Below are 27,281 nucleotides of genomic sequence, written 5' to 3' on the forward strand. Positions count from 1 at the left end.
TTAGCACTTTTAAACTGAATTCTCTCTCCCAATAAAGTGATGGTTGGTTTTGTAGTTAGCATGACTACCCATGCACACAACATTTCTAAATGGAATTACATGCTGTTTTCTCCCCACCATAACATTATCTTACCATTTTGAGTATCAGTCAGTGCCACAGATTTAACCCAGGTCATGGACAACAAGCAGCAGGCCTATTTTTACTTCTTGCTTCAACCAATATATTTGTTCATATTTACACATTCTTAAAATATTTGGCTCTACTAAAAGTAGCACTCCAAAATTTCAGTTTACATTAAAATGATGACTTGATCAAAGGATACCACCAAAAATCCCTTTTACTTCCACAGGGAAACATGTTCTCCTGAATTAATATTAACAGATATTTAGATTAGAGGACTCTGTATTCCAGAAACCAGTTATTTAATGCTCAATATCCTTTTCAGCAGATGAAGAGGTAGGTATATTTCCACACAAGAAAAAAATAATAAAACAAAAACCAAACTGTAACAGATACTCAAATCAAGTAATGACTGAAAAATCAAATACTGTTCTGACAGCACATATTCTGTCTGAAGGTACTCTCCAAGGAGGACAAGAAAAGTTGCAGATTCTGATTAGATAATATGTCATAATTTGAAATTTAATAGTATTCTGGAAAGAAAGCACAAATATTCAAATGCTACTTCCTTCCCCTCCCCCCGCCCCCCAAGAAATGTGGGTGCCAACAAAACTGTATCAATTGTACTATTAACTTTTGGACTGCTAAACATGGAATCAACTGCAATTCTTCCTTACATTCACCAACACCAGCAGTCTACAAGTTTACACAGAGACCATATGCATGATAATTACATAATTACAATAGAAATTCAACTTTAGTGTTGTTCTTAAAACAATCTTCATAAATAATGAAAATATCTGTGTTCTAGCTCTTCAGTAACCTAAGGTTAATTGGTACAGATAGTGTTTTTTTCTTCCTTTTATAACCCAAACTGGAGGTTCCTCACTGCCAACAATGGTTAAGGCCTGGATCAAGTTACTCTCCTTTTGCTTTTCCCTTTTTCTGCTTTTTTCCATTTTCCACCACCGCATTATTTTCTGGTTTGCTTACTCCATTTGCAACAGCACCATTTGCTATTTTGCCATTCTTTACAGGTTCCTTGGGCAGCTTATATGTCCGATAGTAGAAGTTACCAAACAGGAAAATGAAGGTGACAGCATAGAAAATGACACCCCAGTGCATCCATTTAGGGAAAGGACAATCAATATAAATAGACATGGCTGTGTGGCCAATAGTGACATGAAACTGCACCTGAAAGACAGAAAATATAGAATCAAAAATGTCTGGATATATTCTGTAGGTCTGAGCATATCAATTTATACCAATTCATTAAGTAATGAAAACAGCTGAATTGGGAGGTGGTAGGGAAGCTGTATTTGTCTGTCACGTTCACGCAGGCACATCTGTGCTTGACCAGAAGCATCACATTTATTGTAGTATCATCAGTTTTCAGAAGCAGGAAAATGAGAGGATAATAACTGATCTGGATTTTCTCTACATTTTGAATATGTTTTTGTTATTCAGTTGAAACAACTAGCAAGGAAGCATTAGACTTTAACTCACACAGCTCTTACATATGCTGCATATATTTTTTTCCAAAGGTGAATAAATGCTTCCATCTCCAGAAAGTATTCTAACTGAAGAATGTCAGGCAGAGAAGAACTTTTGGAAGGAGCAGCATCTGATTCAAAGCTCTGCAAATGCAAATCCATGCAGAGGCAACACCTTTTATCCCAAAGGGAGGATAATTACTTACCAATTGCAATATGGTCAAATATCGTTTCCACCACAGGTATTTCTGAAATTTAGGGCCGCAAGCTGCTAATCCATAATACATGTACATAATGACATGAATAAATGCATTCATTTGAGCTCCGAAGAAAGCTGTCCAGGAACAGAAGGGAAGACCATCATGTAATTTCAGAAAAGAGGATTCTTTTCTAGTATTATTCATATAATTATTTTTAATGGTAAAAATTACAAAGCACAGGACGTGTCAGGATTCCATCTCCAAAATATTGAATAGTACAATACAGACCTGGCTGTCAACATGTGCTGACACAAACAGATGTTAATGCAACTACTATGTCACATCTTCAGTGTAACTACTTATGCCAAAGCTTTTTATAATATTTTTGTTGAACAAACATAAATGACATTTACTCCACATTAGTTGCTCTAGTGTAACTGCAACGATTTTTCTACAGAATTATTAAAAGCTTTATTTGACAATGTAAAGTATAAAGTACTAGGCTCTGAACTTATTCTTTTAAATTGTATTTAAATGCAAAAGGTTCACTTCTCAGCAAGAAGTCAAAAAACTCACATGGAAATCTGATTAAATAGGCCAAAAAAAGCCTGTACAAAGCAAAACCTGACTTGTTCTTTATAAGAACTTTAAGGTATTACCAGGCGAGTGTGTCTAAATTAATAATTTTTAGTTTCTTTATTTATTATTTAAAATATCCAGTATTCTTAAATATGTCAGTGTATAGTATAACATTTTCCAGAATGATCCACATTATATCCATTCTCCTTTGCTTTGTCAAGATTTGCAGCCATTTAACAGAAACATATCTTGTTAAGGTATTCTTACATTGACAGAGATGCTCAAAAATGCTCAAATGTATAAGATTAGGGCAATACAGACAACAGGTGGTGACATCAAACAGCTCAGATGCCCGTGTGGTCTGGGACCAGTTGCTGTAACAGGGTCTAGTTTGTGACAGACCTGTCTATGTAAGCAGTGTGTTATCAACTAGAAAACAGAACACAGATCTATCCACATTTATGCAGCTACATAAATGCAGAAAAGCAACTGCTGCTTTTCCTTTTGCAGGCTCTAGGAACTAAGAGGCAGTGCTAGAACACAAAACTTGAAAGAAATTTGGAAATAGTTGTAACTGTTGAATAAAAACTGCAGGAATTTCTATGCAAGTCTACAAGCAACCATCCAGTCTCCAATAATCTTATTTTATAGGTGCAGTTGCAAATAAAGACCATGAAACATCTGGTTGAGCACCTGCTTCCTGCATATTACATGAGAGAAATTAAAAGGTAGTCAGAGACACTAAATTTACATATTTCTTCATTGCAATGTAAGTTGCCACTCAGTACAAAATATCTATAGTAAATGGGAGCATAAACCACCCATGCAGTAAGTATTTGTATGGTTCAAAAAAAACAAAACACCAAACCCAAAATATGAGTTTAGTGTTCATAATATGGTATTTTGTGTTTACTATATGGTATTTTCAGCGTTGCAAGCCTACAAATCACACATCAAAGGAAAAAGGGCATTTTCCCTGTACCTGCAGCTCTGCAGAGCTGTCAATTTGAGAGACAAGGCTAAACAACAGGAACCAGAGTATAATGTAGGTAATGAAGGGTGTGGCAAGTGCAATAAACAACAATAAAATTATTTGATGGAGGCTTTAGCAAAGAAGAAAGAGGAAAGAAGGCTGTTAATGAATTTAGACTTGTGTCTTTATGAATAGGTTTTAAAAGTGAATTGACAGATTTATTGGCTCACCTCCAAGGGAAGGTTTCAGAATTTTATACATGCCTCTATAAAAATAAAAGCAAACCTCAAACTCATATACACTGCCAAAACAACATCTCCATTGACTTCATTAAATTTGCACACAGAATGTGGCCCACAATTAGATGTTATAGCTCTATGTATCTGCAAAAATTAAAGTTAAGCAAGGCACATACATCTTTCTGTTTCACACAGATACAGATACTTTCAAAAGCAGAACTTCAGGCTTGCAATTGATGCCCATGAGGAAAAGAAAAGAAGTTTTGCAATTCATTAGATTACTGCCCTGCTATCTTTTCCTCCCCCATGTTTCCCACAGAAGGAGACTGTATCCATTAATAAACAGTTTTGTATATTATTAAGTCAAGTTGATAAGATTTTCTTCTATTCCTCCCAAACAATAATAATTCTCCCTTCTGCCCAGTCGAAAACATATAAGAGGAAGGGAACTCACCTTGTCCACCTGCAACCCACTTAATACCAATCCACCACAAGGTGAACATGGTGAAATGGTGATAGACATGAAGGAAACTAATTTGATTAAATTTTTTCCTCAGAATGAAGAATACTGTATCCAAATATTCGATTCCTTTAGAGACATAATACCACCATAAAGCAGCAGCTATCTGCAATGAAAAACAGAGAATATGTAAGTTTTAGTGATTCCAAGCTGAATGGAATGAAGTTCGCACCATCTATCTACTGTAAGAGAAGGATATCTCTTCCTTCCCTAAATCTTGATTAAAAGTTGAGGTGGAGTCAAACATCTGACAGTATGGGAACAACAAAAAAATACTCCTTTCATCTATTCTGGACATGGAAGAAGATTATTCTGAGCCTGTTCACAAATCACATCTGTAAAAAAGAGCTGATATAATTAAAAGCTTTGCCATATCTGAATAGTTTACCAGCTAAACACTGGAAGTTTGTGTCCTCATTCTCTCCTAAGCTTTGCAGAAGTCTGCCACAGGACTTTGATGTGGTCAGAACAATGAGGCAGAAACATTATGACAAAATGAAGTTGCAAAGGTGAGACTTTCAGTACCACAGGCACACGGGTGGAAAGATATCCAAAAAAGTTAGATGCAGCACAGATTTCACATTCCTTACAGCAATATTCCCTCAGCTTCTTCTGGCCCTCTCAGGAACTCCCTCTGTAAAGAAGCATTCCCCCAGAGGCTCTCTGCTATTCAGGGAGTAGAAAAAAAGAGACCACAGGAGCCATACAAACTGAACATATATAATCCATCTACCCAACAGGGAAGTGCTACACACCCAAAATTCTTTTTCTCATCCACCCATCACAGTGCATCTTGCCCAGGATGCAACATAAACAGGGCTTCCTGCTGAAATTAGGATATTGTCAAAGCAAGTAAAGCCCAGAAGCTCTGTGTAGCAATATGCTAATATGATGATATGGGAGTATGGTGGTGGTAGGGACTCCCTCCCAGATCCCAAAACATAGCAACAAGTTTAGTTTTGGCATTGTAAGTCATCTAGCTTGTTATGCAAGGGTGAGACCAGATGGTGACTCACACAGAGAGTGGAAAAAAAAAAAAGAGTTGGAATTGGTACCACCAGCAAGGAGAGCAGGCAATGTCACAACACACTATTTGTAAGAAGTTGGCCTTGTCCTTCAGGACTCAGTTGATGGTAAACCAGATTTTCATAAGTTAATATGGTGTGAAATAACCCCACCACACCCTCAAATCCACAGGGAAGACAGAAGAAAAAAGAGTTAACACAGAGTAGCTTCCCAACTACACAGATATTTTTAGGTGAGATAAAGGGCAATCGTAAAGAGCAGTAGAGAGCAATGCTATAGCCCTGCATGGTGTTTTCCTCCACCTCTCCAAACCAATGGGAAAGGACAACATCTCTCCACAGACTGTTTGTCATAGCCATAGTTGGTCTGGTGAACAGTTTAGGAAAAATTACAGCAGAAGCAAAAATGCAGCATAGAAGAGTGCTGCATATCTGCATTGCAGGCTCTGCAGCTTCCCAGAGGGACAGCACATCTTACTGATGCCAAACTGCAGCCTTCTATGTGACCATTAATGAACACCCTTCTCATGCTCTGGATGTGATTTAGCCCACTTCACATCTTGGGGAGGCAGAATTTTTCATTTTTATATGAAGAGATATTAATATCTAAAGCTGGAGAGAGGCTTAATGACAGAAAAGTGACTCCCACAGATCTTGGAGTTCTCAGACACAGAGGCAAGGTGCAAGAATCATATATATATATATATACATGTATATGTTGCTCAATATCCAGTACTGCCTCTGGGACAGTAGTCAGGTATTCAGTAACACCTACATCAAGGTTTGTCTCACACCCAGTGGGTTAGCATAACAGTCCAGCATCTCTTACAGGTCTTTGCTAAAGTTGCATCTCTTACATAAATTAAGATAAGCATCTTTGCATTTCATAAGTTAACAATAAACACTTTGGACTGTATATCCATAAAATGACAATCCATCACTGCAATAGTTTAGCTCTTTGGAGGTCCTCCCTTCAAAGAAACTTCTAGAGAACCAGGAGGTCAGTTACAAGCAAACTGCCATAAAATCTTTCATAAAGTAAATTGATATTTTTCTTAATAAAATATGGGAACAGTAAGTCCAAAAGCCAACAAGCAAATAGCCAATTTACTGTGACACAGAGGAAAATATAAAAATCCTACAAAAATACTTCTGTCTCATACCCAAAGTGCCACAAGTTCAGTATATGTTCTTGGACAAGTCACATAACACATCTCATTGCTCTTCTTTTGAATTGCACCTAGTGGAGAAAGCAATTACACTTCATGGGTAGAAATAATCTGAACTTTTGATCAAAATGCTTCCCATCACTTAAGAAAAACAACAGGATCCTTTGAAGGATTATACCTTCTGATTTTGTGTTCCTGTAAATTTTTTTTGCCTGTCAGCTTCTTTGCTCTTAATATCATCAAATTTTCTACCATTTACTCTCAAACCTGATAGGTTTGGTGTACTGATGATCTATTTCAGTACTTCCAGTGACTTCTACAGACATTTTTATCATTAGCTTATAGAAAAAAATGAAACAAATGTCAAGTCATTTGCCTGAGGCCATGCATCAAATGAGTGAAAAAGGGCAGAAACAAAGAACAAAACACTGATATGTTAGCTGTGTCAGAAGCAGATGGCTACTATTAAATTTCTTTTGCAAAGCATCAAAAATCATGACGTAACCTTTAGCCTTTGGATACTGCATGCAAGAAAGATTTAGTTGAAAAGAAAAGGAAACATGCATTAAAAAGGCACATCCTTGTAATGAACAATAGTAGTCACAACTATATATTTTCTGGTATTTTTCATATATACCAATCAAAGTCTGTTAAAACACCAGATGGCACAGAAAGATTACATTACAGCCTAGGATTAAGGGGGTCAACAAGAGGTCCAATCCCATGTCCTCTGCCTGCTGCAGGGTTTTTGACTGTTGGGCTGTTTTATTGCAGGACTCTATTTCTGCACCATTTCTCTTCATTTTGTGCTGGAGACATTTATCCACTAAGGGGTATGAAGGGACAGGTACTTCTTGGAAGGTTACAGCAATGTGAAAAATTAAAAAAGCTTTTATAGTGAATTTTCAGTTATAGAATTTTGTTTACAGAACTTGTGAAGTCAAGTTTACTGATGTTTGAAGTATATGATGTTTTTTTTCATAAGAGGAAACCACTCAAGCTCTAGACATAAATACTAACAATGTAGATTACAATTACAATACAGAAAACAACCATTGCTTGGCTTCATGATTACAATCAGCACACTTAAAATAACAACAAATTCACAAAGCCCCATATTCCCAATTCTTCAGAAATGCTAATAAAATAGATGAACTTTGGCCTAGTACACAAGAACTCACAAACATAAGCAGAGCAGGGAAATGACTACTGGCAGACACCAGCATACATTAAGTTAGACAGTGTAACAAAATTGTTCACTTCAAATACTGAAGCTCCCAAAGGAGTATTACAAAGCATGGATTTAACATCTTAGTCATTTGCATTTATTATTTTGATTCTTAAGCTATAACCAAAAAAGTTTTTGCAAGATACATCTGTAGATCTCTCTAAAAGAGGTTTGTTCCCCCTTTTCTTTCTTGTATACCATGAACATTTTGTGTTTTTTTCATAACAAAACCACTCAACTCTCTGCCAGCAGTCAGTACAGTGACTACCTACTACATTCATCAGATAAGTCCTTCACAAAGGAGTTATTTCAGCAAATGTTTTGGCAGCTGGGGAATTTACTTTTCATCCCTGCCTGCTCCAGTTGTCCATTGTTTCTTGTAGAACAGCCAGGGGAGCCTGAATGAAATTAACATGTGTAGGTAGGTTCAAAACAGTAAGCAGGAGGACCAGCTTCTTCACCTTTTGTGTAAACTACCTACACAATTAACCATCAGTGAAAGACAAAAGAACAATAAAGTATAAGAAAATATGCAGAGAAATACATGGGAAAAAATCCTCCTAAAAACTGGCAAAACCAAAGAGGCTTTGTCTGACTCAAAAGGTCTCTGAGCCACAGGTTGCTGTGTTGCTAAACTGTAAAGGGGAAGTGACACCACATGCCCTTAACTTGCTCCCTCTCCTTTAAAATCACTGGCTTACTGTCTTGATACATGATGTGGGTTGGAGAGGCAGAAAAGGACATTACCTGGTATCCAGGATAGGCAAACTTGGTATGTTGTTGTTTTTTTTTTGGTGGGGGGGGGGACTTTTTCTGGGTGCTCTCTGTAGTCTCTTGAAGGACAAAGGATGCTTTCTTGACCCCTTATTTTGATCAAGAGCTTTACACAAAGGAGGCCACTCAATGTGATGGCAATATTACAGCAGCACATTCCCAAAAAGCCAGAAACAGGGTCCCTACCAAGGCTCCTATGTTGCCATTTAGACCACTATATACAATTAGTTTCACATTTCTCAACATTAGTACCAAATTTCAAAGCCCCAAATTAAAATCACATATGAAGCTCTGCTTTTCAGAGCATGTTCCATAATGAGCTTTCTGGGCTCAGTGCTGTTTCCATGTGAGCTAGTCCCAGTTTTCTTTATCTGAGCAACACAGGATTTATTCACTCATTCCCTTGCAAATATGGTCATTGCATTTGTAATTGATCCTACTGTTGCAGTGCAGCTTTTCTCTGCAGAGCTAACCTGGTGCCAATAAATGCTAGCCATTTAGTATCTAGATCTATTAAAAGGACATGAAAGATGTGCTAAAATGCTTATTGATTCCATACTCAAAACTGCAAAAACATTTAAAAATTGCTTTCGCAGGTTTATATTATGAAAGACGATAGTGAATGAAATCTTGAGGAGGTCTGGATTGGGTTTTTTTTTTATTTATTTTTCTGGTCTGACAGTGTCAAAAAACAGCATACCTTCTAAATGCAGAGCATGATATACTGTAAAGCAAGACAGACATGTATCCAAGAGTCCTCACTTCGACAAAGCACACTTGTGGAAAGTATAATTTTCTATTTGCAACTTATTTACCTAAACTGAAAATTCATTCAAAATGAATTACCAGAAAATGATCAATCAAGATAAGAATCTTGACTGATAACGTACTATACACTTGATGCAGTAACTTGAGAGGACTCCATTTTCCCCGTTCCTAACTCCCTCAGTTGCAAACTGAACATGTTACAACTTAAACTTCAGGGATAAGTTTTAAGCAAATCTACAAATCTGGGAAATAATTTTATAAAATTTTAAAAAATAAGAAAAAAGCCAGGAAGTCAAAAGAATATATTGCTAGAGCAATCCTTCCTATTTGGACATACTATATAGTCCAGATATAAATACGTTCTTCAGGTCATTTTGCCTTTATTTCATTGTATAAGAATGCTGTACTTGTCATAACAAACAAAATGGATGATAATTCATTTGAGCAGGTCTGACCTCTCCACTGCTTCCCACAAACAAGGGAGGCAGTGAAAAGGGACCTACAAGGGGGGCTATGAAACAGAGTACTGCTTGTATTTAGCTAATACAAAAATTCTTCCCATATATACCACACCAGTCCTCAATGACATTCAGCTAAGTACAAGGGTATTCTATTTTGCTTATCTATTAAAAAACCCAAACCTGCCAAGCACTTGTTATATTCTGCTAGATTTTGGGTTTTTTTAACAAAATTTTTAACAGAATCATTGTGGTGACTGACATGGTGAGAGCAGTATTGGCAAAGGTGAAAGATTGGCAGCTACAAAAAGGCAAATAAAAATCTACACACAGAGCTGTTCTGCAATATCAGCCATTAAAAATAAGGTGTAAGACTCAAACCTTTTGTTCTCACTACCACCCCTGCCACGTGCACAAGCTTTTGACTAACCTGCCCATGAACAGCCACCTCACAGAGAAACATTTTTCAAACTACCATAAACATAACACATATTTTCACTGCATTTTCAGGAACGTGTCCTAATCTGCACATGAAACTTGCAAGAACAGCTGAGAGACTCTAGTGTCAGCTCTGCTGGAAGATAAGGTTTAGGACATGAGCTAAGCAACAGCATTATGAAAATTAACAAGGAACTGCACTTTGCTTTCAGTTTGGATGTTTTCCAAAACCCAGATATTCGAAATCTAAGATTGTACAATGAAATGTACTGATAATACATTTGCCAAATGCCAGCAAGACCTCATAAAGCCAAACATGGGTAAAGGAGACAAAGAGTTGCCACACCAGTATGGGTGAAGTGCAACCACAAGATGACAAATCTCTCTTGCTTTGATCTAGCTAGAACACACCACCTTTACTGCGGTTACCCTGGTATCTCAAACTTCAGCAAATCTAGGAAGCAAAGGATGTACACAAAGTTTCCCCTGCATTGTACAGCTGTGCAGATGAAGCCAAGGATGGTATCTTTAAGACTCCCCTTACTTGTTGCAGTCAGATGCAAGTAAGCACAAACAAGCTGATGCATTATGATTAAACCTGCTACGTATGATGTAGTCAAACCTGCATGGCCTGTGAGGATGTAACGGGATACAGTCATTGCTGACAGCAGCTGTGGAAACACTGTTTTCAGAAAAGGCTTAAATCATCACGTAGTGCTATATATCACACACATTCATATACAAATACAAAAAAGAAATACTCACCCTAACTTCATAAACATTATCTGAATAATCCACAGTCTGGCAGACATAGCTGTACCCTCGAGCTCTTGATGACAAGAACAACTGAAAATATTAAAGCCATACATGAGGGGAAATATAATACATAAAGCACATTTATAGCAATTATCAGCAAATTTCTTGCTACATCAAACTTACCGGAACAGAAATACTTAAAATATTCTTATGGGTCCTGAGAATACTATTGAAGAAAGACAATATTTAGTACTAACAACCTATTGTTATGGACTTTTTTTTTCTTATAAATTAAAAAGAAAGCACTCATTTTTTCCCCTGCATATATCTGCCTAGATAATTAGAGTCTTGTACAACAAGTTCTAGTATGACCTTTGGACACAAATATTCTTTCTGATGGCTCTAGCTTCAGAAAGAGAAAATACCCAATTGCTTTCACTACAGTTGAGAGAAAAGCTATCCCCAGTATGGATTCAAGAGACTGGGATTAGACAATTTGGATGTACAATTCTTAGCATAGTATAACAATCAAAATTCACAACTTCTTCCACCCACCCGCCTCACTGTGAACAGCCAAAGCTGAATACCCACTAAACACAGTGAGGGAAAAAGGATGGAGAAAAGTTCCCCATTTTGTGCCAACAAAAATGGCCTAAAGCAATTGAAATGCTTCTGTAGGGCCTCTCCAAACAAAGCACATTGCAAAAACCTCGACAGGAGGAGATAAAATTGACATTTGAACAAGTTCCCATTGCAAAGAAGTACAGTTTTCTAGAGCACTACAAGTTCAAGTAACACTTCTAATCTTGACATTCATAAATGTTATAATCCAAGAACGTTTAAAGCCAAGTAATCCCACTTTATTAAGGATCAAAGAGAAACAACAGTGGAGCAGACATAAATTGGGGTGATAGAAAAAGATTTCAAAAAATGGACAAGCACTGACTATTACCACTAACCTGACTTCCATCTTATTTACAACACACAAAACCTTGTGAACCTCTGGACTTGTTTGCTGCACGTGTGTTAAAGGAGGCAAATGAAAGAACTGCCCACAGAAATTATCCTAGAAAAGAAACTAAACTACTTCTGCATCATCTAAGTCCATTTACAAACTACCGTAACTAACTGGAATTACAGTGTGGTCCCACATGGGCACAAGCACATCCAGTACTCAGAGAGAACAGCAGGGAAAGTTTAGTTTGCACTGTTACAGAAACCAACCCGTCTCTACTGTGACCTACTGGACAATTCTACCAAGGTTCCCTTGGTAGAAGGCAGTAAATTGACTTCACCAGACTGCCCTGAAGTAAAATAAGAAATTCATGATTCTGTGGCAAAATAGGATTCATTCCATTGTGACTTCTGCATGTTCTAAGCAAAATTTGCTCCAAATTTGTACGTGAATTTGAATTCAGCATATGAGTCTTGCACTACGCTTTATGACTTACTATTTAACATCAGCTACCACAGATGAATAAAAGAGCTTTCCATCAGGATGTTTATTTAAATATAACTTTTAAAGGTATTTCACATTAAAATTCTGTTCTTAGCAATGTCTGGAAACTTTACAAACACACACAAAATACAAACAGTATCATTTTACTCAAAACAATTACATTAAACTTGTGTGAATATAGTGTCACAGTGGTACTGTAAACTTTGGAAGCAGAAATTGCCTTGTTACAGGGAACAACTGAAACTTGAGCGCCTTCCTCCTATCAGTCTCTACAATCAAGAAAAGACACTTGCTGGAAGTGCTGTATCCATTCCCTCAACATCCACTGAATAACAACCTACCACTAGGAGAGAGGAGGAAATTAGAACCTCTGTGTATAAAGTTATGAGCTTTCAGCATGTCAACAATAAATATGTATATGCAGTCCCACTCATTTTTATGTTAATTCAGTGACCTGGAAATGCTACAAACACATATCCTATAAGGAACATAGGTCTGAATATTATCTGACTGCAAGTTTGTTATAATTAAGCTTATGGATGAAACAAACAAGTTTAAAACAATATGTGAAAAAAAAAAACAGGCATTGCAGCAACACTGCAGAACTAATTTCAGGAGTTTCAGTTTTAGCCTGCCAAGATGATTGGATTTAATCTCTTCCTTCAACTATGCTTTCATGTCAGCATTAAATTCTTTTGTACCTGTCACGCTACTTTGTTGAATAGTCCAAGAAAACAGTTTAGACAAAATTATGACTAAGGTGTGATGGCTAAAATTTTACTAAACCATGTCTTAAAGAGAAGTTGAAATCATTTTATGATTAATGATTTTAAGCTAGGAGCTCTGAGAAAGGGTCAAAATGCAGATATGCCATCAGATATACCATTTCTTCCTCGCAAAAGTACAGAACAGACCAGATAGTTCTGCAACGCTGTAATTTTAACTGCTCTGTTAATTTGCTTACTTCTGGAAATAGATTTTGAAAATCTATGATCTTCCAGGAAGACAACTCCTGATCCCCTTGAGCAATCACAGCAGCATAAACTTAGCATCAGCCATTTTCTGTACAGTTATCCTTGAATAATAATTACCAAATTGTTAAGTAATCCCAGTTAGCTACTGCTACACAGCTGATCCACTGCAGTGTTACTATTCATTCCCTCTGTCCAGAAAATCCAACAAAGGAAAAATTCAGCAACTCTGAAATTTATTACAAGTAACACACTCAGAACATTGCAAACCAAGTATTAGAAGTCTGTATTCTTTTATTTTTATTTAAAGGTATAGTTCACTTCATTTTTATTCCTAAAGATAACTTCCAGACAAGATACTTTTCCTTACTACAGACAACAGACATCTGAATTTCTAAATACTATAATCACATTGAAAGCATAAATAACTCAATTTCTAACAAGATACATTCTGATACCCTTTAGGATTATTAAGATGAAAAAAAGTATCAGTTACGGGTGTTAAATCTACAGATTTTAGTCTCTCCAGTATTTAGACATAAACCTAAGAAGAACTTGAAATACGTCAAACACAAATTCTCTCTATTGACTCATTTAGTGCAATTATTTTCAGAAACTACGTGTTTGTAGAAATACTCTCCTCAAAGGCAAACTCATCTTTAAAAGTCTGTGCAAAACATTAATTTTCAATAGACATCAAGAATATGCAACATCATTTTCATTTTGACATCCTCAAACCTCAGTAAGAATTCCCTCTTGCAAGAGGGCATACACACCTCTTTGAAAATGAAGAAGTTGAGCAGAACCATTCCAAAGTTGTAAACAACCAAGAGGAAGCGTAACTGGAAGGGCTCTCTCGTCTTCATCCATTTGGGGCCCAGCCAGACAGTGAGGAGATAAATAGTGCTTATAGTCAGGGTTGGAAATGGAGACTGCATCAAGGGCCAGTCATCAACACGTTTGTCTGGGGGAGTGAAGCAAACAGAAGGAGTCAACAAGGTCTGAATAAAATATATTCCATCATCACTTTAAGCATTGAATTTGTTAAGTTTTATTTTCTCCTGGAATAGCTGCATCAGATAGTAGAAACATAATGCACTCATTCTTTCTAGGAAGGTTAAAGAAAATAGGTTTTTTTTAAAAGCCGTACTATATCACATTATCTCACAGAGAGATTCATTATGTCATTCAAGCTCTGTTGTCCAGTTCTACAACCCAAAACAATAAAGCAAACAGAATCACATGAGCCCAAATACAAATCAACTCACTAATCCCCCAAACAAATTTTGCTTATGATGAATAATGTCTGCAGTGGCAGTATAATCAAATATTCATCACCACCGCAAACGAAAGATACATGAATTGGGCAAAATACAGATAAAACCAGTAGCTTTTATTTAAAATTAGGCACTAGAAAGTTTCCTATCAATTTTATACAGGTTCTATGCTGATAACCTGTGCTACTTGATGTAGGTCAGTCTCATGTTTCAGACAGAATACTAACAGTGTTACCAGAAAACAACCAAATAAAAGAGCTCTAAAGGGATGGTTCTAGTCAATCTGTGCTGCCATATGGGAAACAAAGGTTTTATTTACAGTATTTCCTTCAGTCACTCACAGGATCCACTTACATTACACATATTTCAGAGCTGAGAATATGCTATATTAAGTTCTAGATCAGTATGGAAAAAAGCAGTGTCAGCCTGACGAAACAGTGACATCTAGGATTAGAAGACAGCTCTGCTAGAAGAGAGATGAGATTGCAAAGACACCTCCTTACTTAGTGCCTGTGTTGTCCCATGTGTCACATGGCCCCCCATCCTGAAGGCTAATATCAAGTTGTAGCAAGAGATAAAAGGTTACTATTTCATAACCATCAGAACTTCAGATACTGCACACCTCTATGATACTAACTGGATTATTTTCCCGATGCTTAGGCCAGTTACAGTTCCCATGGAAATCACATCAGAGAGCTCTTTGGGAAGCTCAAACATCTGAAACATCTGCCTTCAGTCAAGTATGGGCAAACTCACAAATGCAGCTGGCCAGAGATTCACCTAGAGGACAAGTTTCTTTTAGAGAAGTGTAAGTCAAAGACCATAAAAATCCCTATACCATACATTAATTCCTGATCCCAGGCATAGAACCAGCAAGTTAGAGAACCCTTCTTATCAAGAAAATGAGGAAAGTACAAAACATTGCTGTCATTACTTCTCCTACACTTCTTTCTTGTTTCCTTTGTTGTACTTAAGGCCACAAATTAGAACCTAATTTTAGGAACAAATTTCATGAGGCCCTCTATTTCAAATAAACATCAAATACTGTGATCTAGGGAAAGAGGAAATGAAGAGAACAGATTATTCTTACTTCCAGATGATTTAATAATAACTGAGCTGCCCATTCCAAGTGCTAGGAGGCCTAAAAAGAAATTGAAAAGCAGAAAGAGAAACCTAACTGCTTCCATTATGGCTGTTAATACCAGAAAAGAAAATTCATCCTAATGCATGGAAACGTCAAGAAGGGACACTGATGCTGCTGGAATGATGGGATTCAGCCATGTGGCCACAGCCACCAAAAGAAGCCAAGGGCAAGGTAGGGCAAGGACTACAGGGAGGAGTGTCAAAAAATAAGATAGATTTAATAAAAGAGGACCTGAACAGAGTGAGAGAAGACAGCTACCACTTAACTTTTTGTCAAGCTCCTGAAACCACCTACCAAAGTTGAAATCACTAATGCATTGCAATTATTACACTCTTTACAATTTAGTTCCTTCTTGCCTTTAGTGATTACCAATTTGAATTTAAAAACAAAAAGTAACACCAGAAAAAAAAAAACAAACCAAACAAAAAAAAACCCAAAAAACCCCACAACCAAGAAATAAAAAGGAAAAAAAAAAAAGAAGAGAACCTCATCATCTACCTGGTGCTAAGTAAAAGGCAAGGACTCATCATGAAACAAGAAAAAAGGTGTCTCTCAGTTAAGAGAAAGCTCTGGGAATAGCCAATGAGTGGCATGCTTAATCAAATCTAGATCTCCCTTCACTGTAATGTACAAAGAGTTAAGAGCAGGTGAGGCAAGCAACACAGTTGCTTTCCCAGGTTTCCTGCAATAAGGAATACAAAGAGGATAAACAGAAAAAAACACATTAGAGAATCTGTCTTCTATTCTCTAACACATTGTTTCATGATAATCTTGCACACTAAAGTGGCAATACAAAGAAATGCGACAGACGAAGATTTGAATTTTAGCCAGGAGATGAACATTACCACCCACTGCTGAAAACAGGAAACCACAACCTGTTCCAGATTTCTTTTTGTGTCAGACAAAGATTTCTGCACTTCTAGATGGAAGAATGAGGGTTCACTAGAGGGCAAAAGGAAAGACAAAGGGATAATTTATATTAAAACCCAGATGAAAGTAGGCTTTGCCTCACACCTTATCAGCACTGTAAGCAATTCTTCCACCTTGTTTCCACAAATACAACAAATTGAAAGACTTCACTGGAGAAAACAAAGAAATATATTTCATTAACTCTGACAATTATATAAGAACACCTAAGAAGCTGCCATTACTCTTCCATACCATGGTCTCAGCCTGTTACTTTCCCTTTGTTTTTGGACAGTGAGCCACCACATCTCAGAAAAGTCTTGAAGTATTTACAGGAAAAACATGTATTACTGATACAAATCTTGTAACACACTGCACAGGGTATCCAACATTGCCATTTTGGGGGCCTGACCTCCCCTAGGACAACTAATTATAAATACAAAATTCTTCTATGAGAGGGAACACGGTAGGCAATTCAGTTCTGGAGTATATGCTGTCCAAAACAGTAGAGCAGTCTATTCTACTGGGCTAACTACAAACACCACCTTATGGTTATTTTAAAGGCATCTAGGGGCTTCTGCATATGATTATTTTTAACTAGTATTGTGGCATCAGAAAACATGATACTACTAATCCCTGAATTTTTTCATCACAGGATCTCTCCTGGATAAAGCAAAGTAACTTGTTGCATCATAAGTCAACTCCATTCTTATTACACAGAAGGTTATACAAAACCAATTTCATTTCAGTTTACCTGGCAAGCCTGCTTTTTCATGTTTTACACAGAAAACTCTGTAAAATGCAGACCCTTGCTCTCTTTCAAAGATAAATTCACTATCTTAAGTCATCTCCTCAAGTGGCAAATTTTCCAAGCTACTCCAACACCTTCCTCCTTCCCAGCCCCCATTCTGTTTTAGCAAAACCTGCATAATTTTGTCCTCCTTACTACCTGGTGCTGATTTCTGTAAATTACAGAGAATTGTGATAGCTTAAAGGGGACATATGAGTGCATTAAATCCTGCAGTATTTCACACGGAAAAGGGACATTTTTACCTCAAAGATGAAATAAGCTTGAAATAAATCCCTCCAACTGCTGTGAAGCAAAAAGACCAATGCCTTTACCTGATTAGAATTGACAGAGATTGACTGAATCTTTCAGGGGATTAATGCGTTTGTCTTTCAAATCCCAAGACCCAGATTCTAATTCGATCACAAATAAAATGTCTGCTGTAATGGCACAGCCTGTAGTACAGTGTTCTTCTGGTAACCTGGGAAAAGTTTTAGAACAAATACTCAGGGTTGCACTTTATATCAAAAATGAATCCAGCCTAGACTAAGGCATCTAGTACATGTTCTTGATAGAAAATAACTGTTATGTAAGGAAATAGCAGGAAAAATGTATATACAAAAGGCTTTCCTGCCATTTTGCATATATACATTCTAAAGTTACACCTTGCAAAGGCAAAAACCAGAAGAACTTTTATCTATATATTTATACGTGTATGTAAATGTATTACATTATTTATATGTATATAAATAATTTAAATTGCCCTGAAGTACCTACCTTTGCAGGATGTAATTATTTTTGTGGGTAAATTAACAAGAAATGCACATATAAACCCCTTTTCTTAATTTCTTAATTCAAAGCAAGAAGAAGAGCAGGACCAATGAAAAGGACTGAATACCCTGCCTGGCAATGTCCAATGAGGTCATAATAAAAAATTAACCGATACTGAAATATGGATGGAAAGTGAAGATGAATTTCAATAAGTAAGGCTGCAGTGGTGGTGTTCTAGCATTAAAAATCACAAGAAATTTTTGAGAAGCATACTGTAACTGTTTTAATATGCAAGCATTTCTGTTAAACATGGTTCAGCATTTCCTTTCTGATAGCATTTTAGATGGTTCAATTTCCTGCATTTGATCAATTGTTTTCTTTCCCCAAGAAATACAAACCTTAAAAATAAGCAAATAAATGCATAGCACAGTCACTTTGACATTCACCTCAAGAAATCCTGAAACAGTACAGTGGTGATTATCTTTGCTTTTAAAATCAGTTTTAGAGAAAATATTACATCACTAAATTGCAAGCTTATTGCAATTCCCTGTGTTCATGCTTGGTTCAAAATAAATACTTAGAAAATCTTCAGTTTAACAACATATATATTCCTGAGCTATAAGGTCGGTACTCACTTATTTATCTGGAGAGACTTTCAAAGTTATTAATAGCTATTGATACTATTCTCAGCAAAGACACTTACAGTGCCAATCCAGCACATCCATCTGTCCGATTACATTTCTAAAGACACTGCAGAAATGACAGTGAGCATTTAAAAGTGGTTCTATGAGAGCTCTCTGCAGATCACCTTTATTTCAACAACAGTACTCTCAAAGCCAGCCTCAAGTTTAAGAAAGATTTCCTTGAACAAGTAAAATTTTAACTCCACAATATAAGGAAGGCAAAGCAGTATTACCTAATTGAAGTACTGTTCCATAAACCAGTGGTTTAATTATCTAAGAATGTCCCACATCTTGTTAGTTCCATTACCACTATAACTGAAATAACTACAAAATGAAAACACATATCATATAAAAAAAGAAAGGTGAGAAATATAAGTTCACACACCTTATTTATGGAATTTTCACATTAGATTCCTTCAGTGATTTTAGTGTTTTAGTGATCCCCTCCCTCCCCCTTTTGTTTCTGGCTACAGATAAATAGGCAATAAACTTCTCTCCAAGATTATTATTAGAAATACTGGTTCAGTCATGTAAATATTTAAAAGTGAATATAAGATTCGCTCTGGCTACACAACCGCTGCAGACTGGATCTGTTGAAAGTAAACTTGAATAAGCATCCATCTGATTAGACCCTATGCTTTTAAACTAAACTGAGCAATACATGAGAATAATTTAAAAGTAGATTTACTGTTAGCAGTTAGTAGAAATTCCAAGAAAAAAGTTCAGTCTCTGACTAACACCTCAGAACAACAACAACAAAAGCTATAAAATTAGCCTTTAAAACAGTACATGACTACATGGACTGAAAATGAAGCAACAATGCAGAGTGAAAGTTGAGAGGCCATATATTTTTGGATGGAAAATCTGTAGAATTAAAAAATTTCTATTCACTTACTATTATTTTAATAGAGCTGTTCATATGGCCCCAAATGAATTTTTCTTTTAGGTTGTCATTGTTTGAATTAACTTACCTGCTTTGCTACTGATTATTCATTGCACAGATAGCACTCTATTCCTCAATTAGTGGAGTTACAGAATCATTAAAGTTGGAAAAGACCTTCAGGATCATCTAGTCCATCCTATGACTGAACACCATCATGTCAACCATAGCAACTAAATTCCATGTCCTGTCATTTCTTGAACACCTCCAGGGATGGTGACTCCACCACCTCCTGGGGCAGCCCATTCCAATGTCTAAGCACCCCATCCAGTGAAGAAATTTATCCTGATATCCAACCTGAACCTCCCCCTGCACAGCTTCAGGCCATTTCCTCTTGACCCATTGCTAAAAATATCAGTTTTTAGTTTCTTTAATGAGAAATCCTGTAATAGCAGATTGAAGTTACTGCATTAACTAAAATTATATCCCTATAGCCTCATCCATGTTTCAGGCAAAAAAGTCCATGTCTTCTTAGGAGGGATTGTGCAGACAGATTGATGCAGGAAAGCAAAATGACTGGGACAAAAAGAATCGCTAGTTTACATTTCTTTCTCACCTATCATACTTGGCAATGTCTGCAGTCTTCTGGCATTATGGGTGTTTCTAAGGAGTTTGTCAGGGCCAAAGATACCTGTATCTAACTCAGAAAGAATCTAATATCATCTACAAAGCAAAGGCCATGAAGCTTCCATTGACACATGTATAAGCCAAGAGATCTTTCTAAGAAGAATTTCCCATTTAAGTACAGGATATGACTTTTCAGAGGCAGCAAGCCTGGTAGAACATATAGCAGCTTGATGTAAAATGTTAACTAGCATAAAGTTGCTCTCTACAGCCAAAAAAATTAGGATTAAACTTTAGGATTAAAGTTTAGGATTAAACTTTAACTAGTTCAGTGTAATTTTCTTGCCTAGACACATCAGTTTTTCTTTCGTCATTTGGGTAGTTTTGAACAGTTATCAGGTCCGTCACTAGTTGCCTTTTTTTTTTTTTTAATTTTCCTTAAAGAAACACTTAATCTCATTCACCTGCAGGCATATTTTCCAATTGTAAAATCATCTTCATGCTCATCTCTGTATACTCTACAAACATTTAAATCAGACTTGCACTGTTTTCTCAGGAACCAGTCAAGCCCCTGCTGCTTTATCTTGCAAAAAATTCTTTATTATCATAATGTCACAGTATCAATGGTGGTAATAACTGGCAAGAAAACAAAATTGTGAGTATCAGAGAATCACAGAATGGCTTAGGTTGGACGGGACATTAAAGATCATCCACTTCAAATCACCCTGTCATGAGCAGGGACACCTCCCACTAGAGGTTGCTCAGAGTCCCATCCGACCTGGCCTTGAACACTTCAGGGATGAGGCATCCACAGCTTCTCTGGGCATCCTGTTCCAATGCCTCACCACCCTCACAGTAAAGGACTTCTTCCCATGTATGGTATTGGTAAACTAAGGATGACATGCACAGGATATTATATGCACAAAGGTTCCCAAAACCCAGGAAAAAAAAAAAAGGCATAACAGCTGATCTGGTTCAAATATTTTTTTTTCATTCTTAGTAGATCAGTAGAGAGAAAGCAAGTTTTTTTTAATCTTTGATAACAGATCTAAAAATCTGAGTTAAGTACTTTGTCTCTCCTTAAGCTTTAACTAGTCAGGAACAAATATGTTCAGAGCAAGAACAAGAGACATCAACATCTTACGGCAAAGCATTGTCATTTTAATAAGTCATAAAACATAAAACTAAAGTGCAAGAATAAGAGTATTCAGCCTCAAGAACAATGAATAATGAGAGCACACCCCAAAAATCAAAACAATGAAATCCACATATTCTAAGTTTGCTGTATAAAACTCTGTTGCGGTCAGAAATGAGAGAAGCCTGCCCCAAAACCAAGACTACAAGGCAAGACTAACAGGTACCACCCATAACCAGCTGTGGCTTTGTTTTGAATTTCAGGGCTTTGTAATGGACTGCTTAGTCTTCTTTAAAGCTGTAAGCAGCAACATAAAATCAAAATGCCACACAGCTAAGAGCAACATCTCCTGCAGCTAATGAACACCTGTGTAATGTGCATGTGTTTCATAAACTCCCATTAAAGTAACAGGAAGGCCAAATCCCAGTTTGTTGTTTAAGGGCCAGATATATTTTCACTAGCCTTCCCATTACTCTGACCAGCATCCCAGTCTTCTCAGGACTCCTAGCAGTCATTTATACCATATTGTCTTTGTGCCTATATACAGCAATTACATTATACACGTGTAATGGAATACAAGGATAGTAATGAAATTACTATGAAGTTCAGGACACATGACAATTTGCCATCAAGTCACAGGATTTTCACATCCAAAGAGATTGCCTTGCTCAAATTATATTTATCTCCTCCACTGATAATGATTATTTGTGGGGACAGTACAAATGCTCTGCTTCAAGAAATTACAAAAATATAATCCTTATTGAAGCTTACACAAGATATGCAAGATACAAGCCCTTAAGGCATGAAGTATTCTTCTGGTTGCCAAATCTTCTTTTCCAAACATCACAAATGCAAGATGCATTCCCAATGCAATGATGCCTGCGTGCTTTTTCTTAAATATTATAAGTTATGGAGCGAACAGACAAAAGCATACAAAACTCCCAACCCTACTATACAATGTAATTTTATAAATTAGTTGCAGACTTTATGATCCAGCATATGTCTCTGTATTTCTAAAGCAGTAGCAGTATTGCACAAAACACACTTCAAAAAGCTTTTCTTCTACTGAAACTTCTATTCAAACGTTTATGTTTTTTGTCAAAACTATGTGTCTAAACTCAGACTGGACATGTAACTACTTCCTACAAAAGCACTGGGGTTTGGCACTATGAAAATAGTTGTAGGAGTATCAGTAAGCAGTAATACAAACACAGGATTTATGCACATTCAATATTGCAATAACAGATTAGTCTATTGGCCCACCCAGAGTTTTATAATGCTGAAGGGGATGATCACAGGGTATGATGATCTTCTCCAAAGACAGATATTGCTACTGGAGTCCTTCAGTTTAAACATAAGTTCATTGAAAAATGTGAAGGATTATTAAAATCAGTTCAATAATAACTCTGCAAGGTCTTATCCACTGTAGAGAAGTGCTACCTACTCAGCATACAAGGGACATGTCTAATGTGCTTACACACCAGAAGGATAGTGATCTTTAACTAAACAGCAAACATAAACAACTTACATTGATGCTGTTGCATCGCAGCTATTTGGGATTGTAGATGAACATTTAGAGACTTTTAAATGCAGTGCTTCAGCATGTATGAAAACCAGCAATGGCAAGTGAAATCTACCTAAGAATAATACCAGAAAGTTACTGGAGAAAATTTGCAGAAGCAGCACAGAAAATTCTCTGATAAACTACCTGTTTTTCCTGTTTGCATTATCACAAGGATGCTCCTCATCACTTTGGTTTTACAGAAGGATGAATGAGATGAGACTTTTGTTTTGATTAAAAACTACAAAAGGAGTTACTGAAATGCATTAGCTCTTCAAAGTTCAGAGGCAGAAGTAAATTTACAGTTGTGAGAAGCATTTGGTCTTCTGTTAGCTTAACACAAATACATCAGTCAAAGCCTCTAAGGAAAAACAAAACTCTAAAACATTTAGAACTTAATTCCTCAACATCCCGTTTAACATCAGCAAAAATGACAAACTGGGGGGGGGTGAGGAACCAAGCACAAAGAAAAAAAAAAAAAGACTAATTTTGAAATGCTGATTTTCAAAATATGAACTGAATGACAAAATGCTTTTAACCCAAAAGTGATTAAAAGAATGATCGGTGTCTGAATTTTTCATTCACTAAGTACACAGTAGCAAAATCATCAGTTTGGAAGCTACATAATGTCCACGTCCAAACGACTGCTACAACCAAGTCTTTTCACTTCCACAGTTGTGCTACTTTCCATGCTAACACATGGGCCCCAAGCATCTCTAATGGTTTCAGCAATAACGTTTCTCCCTCACCGTAAAAAATCAAGGTATCACTGAAATGGAGATTGGACAGAGTAGAAAAAAACCTGACCTAATTATCAAAGCATTTTAGGGTACTCTGTATGTAAGTATTTCTATAGTATTTCTATTAGGCATATCTGTTCCTGGTAAACCACTTAATATAAAAACTGTGTAGAAAATATGATTATGAAATCTCCTATTTACAACCCAGGTAGTCGATTTAACTACTAACTACTTTCTTTTTTTTTTCTTTCCTTTATTTTAACTCAAACCATTTAAAAACAAGGTGTTACAATGATGTTCTAAGAGATGTTCTAAGAATAGAAGGACATAAAATCACATCAGAGACATTTGCTGGCTCAACAGAAAAAGTCAAAGACATGGGTTACAAATTCACTTCTTTCAGCAATGTTCTAGGAACATTCAGAAAGCAATAAAACATTTTGTTTTCTTATTTGTCTTAATGGGGAGAAAGAATCAAGGAGATAATATCTATAAGCAGATTTAAAAAAAAGAAAACAGAAGAACACCATAGTTAAGCATGTAAACTAAGCACAAGATATGCAAGAGCTGGAAGAATGGATGTAGCAGAAATAGGTAAGAGGAATAGGAAGATACAGTGGAAACAAACCAAACAGTCAAGAGTTCATGATTATGCTGAAACAGAAAGTGAAACTAGGGATGTGGTGGTTTGAACCTCTCTGAAGGCCAGGTATCCACCAAAGCTGCTCTATCACTCTCCTCTCAGCTGGACAGGGCAGAGAAAATAGAAGATAAGGCTCATGAGCTAATCAGAATCACAGAATCACTGGGTTGGAAGAGACCTTCAAGATCATCAAGTCCAACCCATGCTCTAAGACCTCAATTAAACCATGGCACCAAGTTCCACATCCATTCATTTTTTAAACACCTCCAGAGATGGTGACTCTACCACCTCCCCAGGCAGACCATTCCAGTACTTTATCACTCTTTCTGTAAAAACCTTTTTCCTGATATCTAACCTATATTTCTCTTGGTGCAGCCTAAGACTGTGTCCTCTCATTCTGTCAGCTGCTGCCTGGAGAAAGAGACCAACCCCCACCTGACTGCAGCCATCTTTCAGGGAGTTGGAGAGAGTAGGAAGGATGAGGAGAGGTCACAAACTGATTACGGTCATGCACAAAACAGATGTGACTTGGGGAAGTTACTTGAGTTTATTACCAATCAAAATGTGAGTTGTATAATGAGAAGTAGAACAAACCTGAAAAACACCTTTCTCCCAAATTCTCCCTCCTTTCCAGGCTTAACGTCACCCCTGAGTCACTATCTTCTCCCTGTCAGTGGCAATGGGAGATGGGGAATAAGGATTACAGTCAGTTCATCATGTGCTGTTTCTGATGCTGCTTCTTCTTTAGGAGAAGCCTTTCCCCTGCTCCAATGTCAGGTTGCTCCCACAGGAGACAGTCCTCCATTAAATTCTCCAGCCTGAGTCCTTCCCACAGACTGCACCTCTTCACAGACTGATCCAATGTGGGATCCTTCCTGCCAGGAGCCTTCTCCTGTGACTGGGTCACAGCCTTCTTATAGCATCCACCTGCTCTGGTGTGAGGCTCTTCCACTGGCTGCAGATGGATCTCTGCACCCTATGGACCTCCAAAGGCATCAGGGGCACAGGTACCTCACTATAGTCTTTCCCATGGGCTGCAGGGGAATCTCTGCTCCAGTGCCTGGAGCACCTCCTTGCCTTCCTTCCCTGACCTCCATGTCTGCAGAGTACCACATATTCTCATTCTTCTCTTCTCTGGCTGCAATTACTTCTGTGCCATTTTTCCCCCCTCTTCTTAAATACATTATTGTAAAATCATAGAATGGCCTGGTTTGGAAGGGACATTAAAGATTATCCACTGCAAACAACTCAGCCATGAACAGGAACATCTTCCACTAGACTGGGAATGTCTCTGGACAACCTGTTCCAGCATCTCACCACCCTCAGAATAAAGAATTTTTTCCAAAAATTTCTAACCTAAACCTTCACTCTTTCAATTTGAAGCCATTCCCCCTTATCCTCTCACCACATGCCCTTGTAAAAACTTTCTTTCCATTTTTCTTGTAGGCTCCTTTCAGCTACTGGAAGGACACAATTAGGTCACCCCAAAGTCTCCTCTTTTCCAGGCTGAACAATTCCAATTCTCCTAGCTTTTCCTCATAGGAGGGGTGCTCCATCCCTGTGAACAACTTGGTGGCCCTGCTCTAGATTTGCTCTGTTAGGTCATTGTCCTTTTTGTGCTGGGGACCCCAGAGGTGGAAGGTCTCACAAGAGTGGAGTAGAGGGACAAACTCACCTGCCTCAATTTGCTGGCCATGCTGCTTTTGATGGTGGGACTGTTGTCACAGAGATTTTATTACCATCATTGACTGGCTCAGCCTTGGCCAGGAGTGGGCCCACCTTGGAATGGGCTGGAATTGGCTCTGTTGGACATGAGGGAAGCTTCTAGCATAGTCCCCCTAGTAGCAAACCCTTGCTATGCAAACACAAGGGAAGAATCCCATGGTACATGCAGACACAATGCCACAGAGGGAGTGAACGCTCCAGGACGGGAGTTAAGGATCAAACCACTGAAATTATTCAAGTACCTAAAGAAAGAAATTGAGTTCAAGGCACCAAGCAACACAAAACCAAGGGTAACTGATGCCCACAGGCATCCCTATCTTGCATCAAATGCAAGCCAAACTTGGTAGATTATTCTCCCTCACCTTCCATGAGAGAAAGGTAATTTAGTTCATGCTTATCTTGAGATCCAAGCACACACAAAATGAGTTAATACAAACCACGCTGCACTCTGTTCATCTCCAGGCTTGCCTTGTAGCTACTTACTGCTTTGCCTAGTAGCTGGGATGCAGTACTCAAAACCCCAACAGGGCTAACACCTAAGTATTGCCAAGCCTGAATTTCAGAGCTGCCTTCATTTGCATCCTTAAAATTCCACAAGTTGAAGTTCATACACTCAGAAGCACTTGAGTCTGACAACATTGAGTACCCACTTGTCACCACACAAAATCCAGGAACTGTATTCAGCATCTACATCCTTCTAAATTAGGTGTCAGTCAGTCCCACTCAAAGAGATCCTTATGAAGTGCAGTGGTAGCTCCAACTTGGTTTCCAAATACAGCTTGAGAAAGCAAGGCCTTGTCATATATTTACTAGTCAGAGAAGTCCTACCTTATGGATCAGATCTGTCATTAAAATCACACTGTCACAACTTCTGTGCTCTGGGAACACCCCAGTCATATCAACACTCTTTAAAAGCCAAAGCTGTCATTCTTTTAATGGTCAATTATTTTTAGACAAATGAACTCTCATTTAGCTCCAGTTTTTTCAGGCCATTCAGGCATTCATTTAACCTCACTTGCCCTACCTCAAAAAACTCTTCAGTACACACAACAGCCTCTTCTCACTTAGCCTTGCATCCTAGCAAGTTCTTCTTCTCAAAGTCTTCTCCATATCTGTTTGGAGTCTTTTCATTCATTCATCTTTTATCTAAATGCTCTCCTAATCAATCAAATAACTCCAAAAACCTATCTGAACTGGCAGAGGAATAAGTGGAGTCTTGCCTCACCCACTCCTG

At 37.5% G+C, this 27,281-nt stretch overlaps 1 protein-coding gene across 3 annotated transcripts in view; it reads right to left on the bottom strand.

The window, feature by feature from the left end:
- Positions 1-406: 406 nt before the first annotated feature.
- ELOVL4 (ELOVL fatty acid elongase 4) overlaps positions 407-27,281 on the bottom strand; it is a 33,260-nt gene continuing 6,385 nt past the window's right edge. For 2 of the 3 annotated variants that reach the window (XM_021541601.4, XM_077782320.2), the window contains exons 2-6: positions 13,948-14,135; positions 10,751-10,831; positions 4,060-4,231; positions 1,821-1,948; positions 407-1,315 (exon numbers count right to left, since the gene is read on the bottom strand). In XM_021541601.4, the coding sequence (XP_021397276.1) occupies positions 1,040-1,315; positions 1,821-1,948; positions 4,060-4,231; positions 10,751-10,831; positions 13,948-14,135 (845 nt within the window). In that variant the 3' untranslated portion in view covers positions 407-1,039. Of the gene's footprint in view, positions 1,316-1,820; positions 1,949-4,059; positions 4,232-10,750; positions 10,832-13,947; positions 14,136-24,916; positions 24,990-27,281 lie in introns of all 3 variants that reach the window. The other variant, XM_085574779.1, reaches the window with a different exon arrangement.

This window comes from Lonchura striata, chromosome 3, assembly GCF_050655825.1.
Source record: "Lonchura striata isolate lonStrDom1 chromosome 3, ASM5065582v1, whole genome shotgun sequence".
In the NCBI taxonomy this organism is placed as follows: domain Eukaryota; kingdom Metazoa; phylum Chordata; class Aves; order Passeriformes; family Estrildidae; genus Lonchura; species Lonchura striata.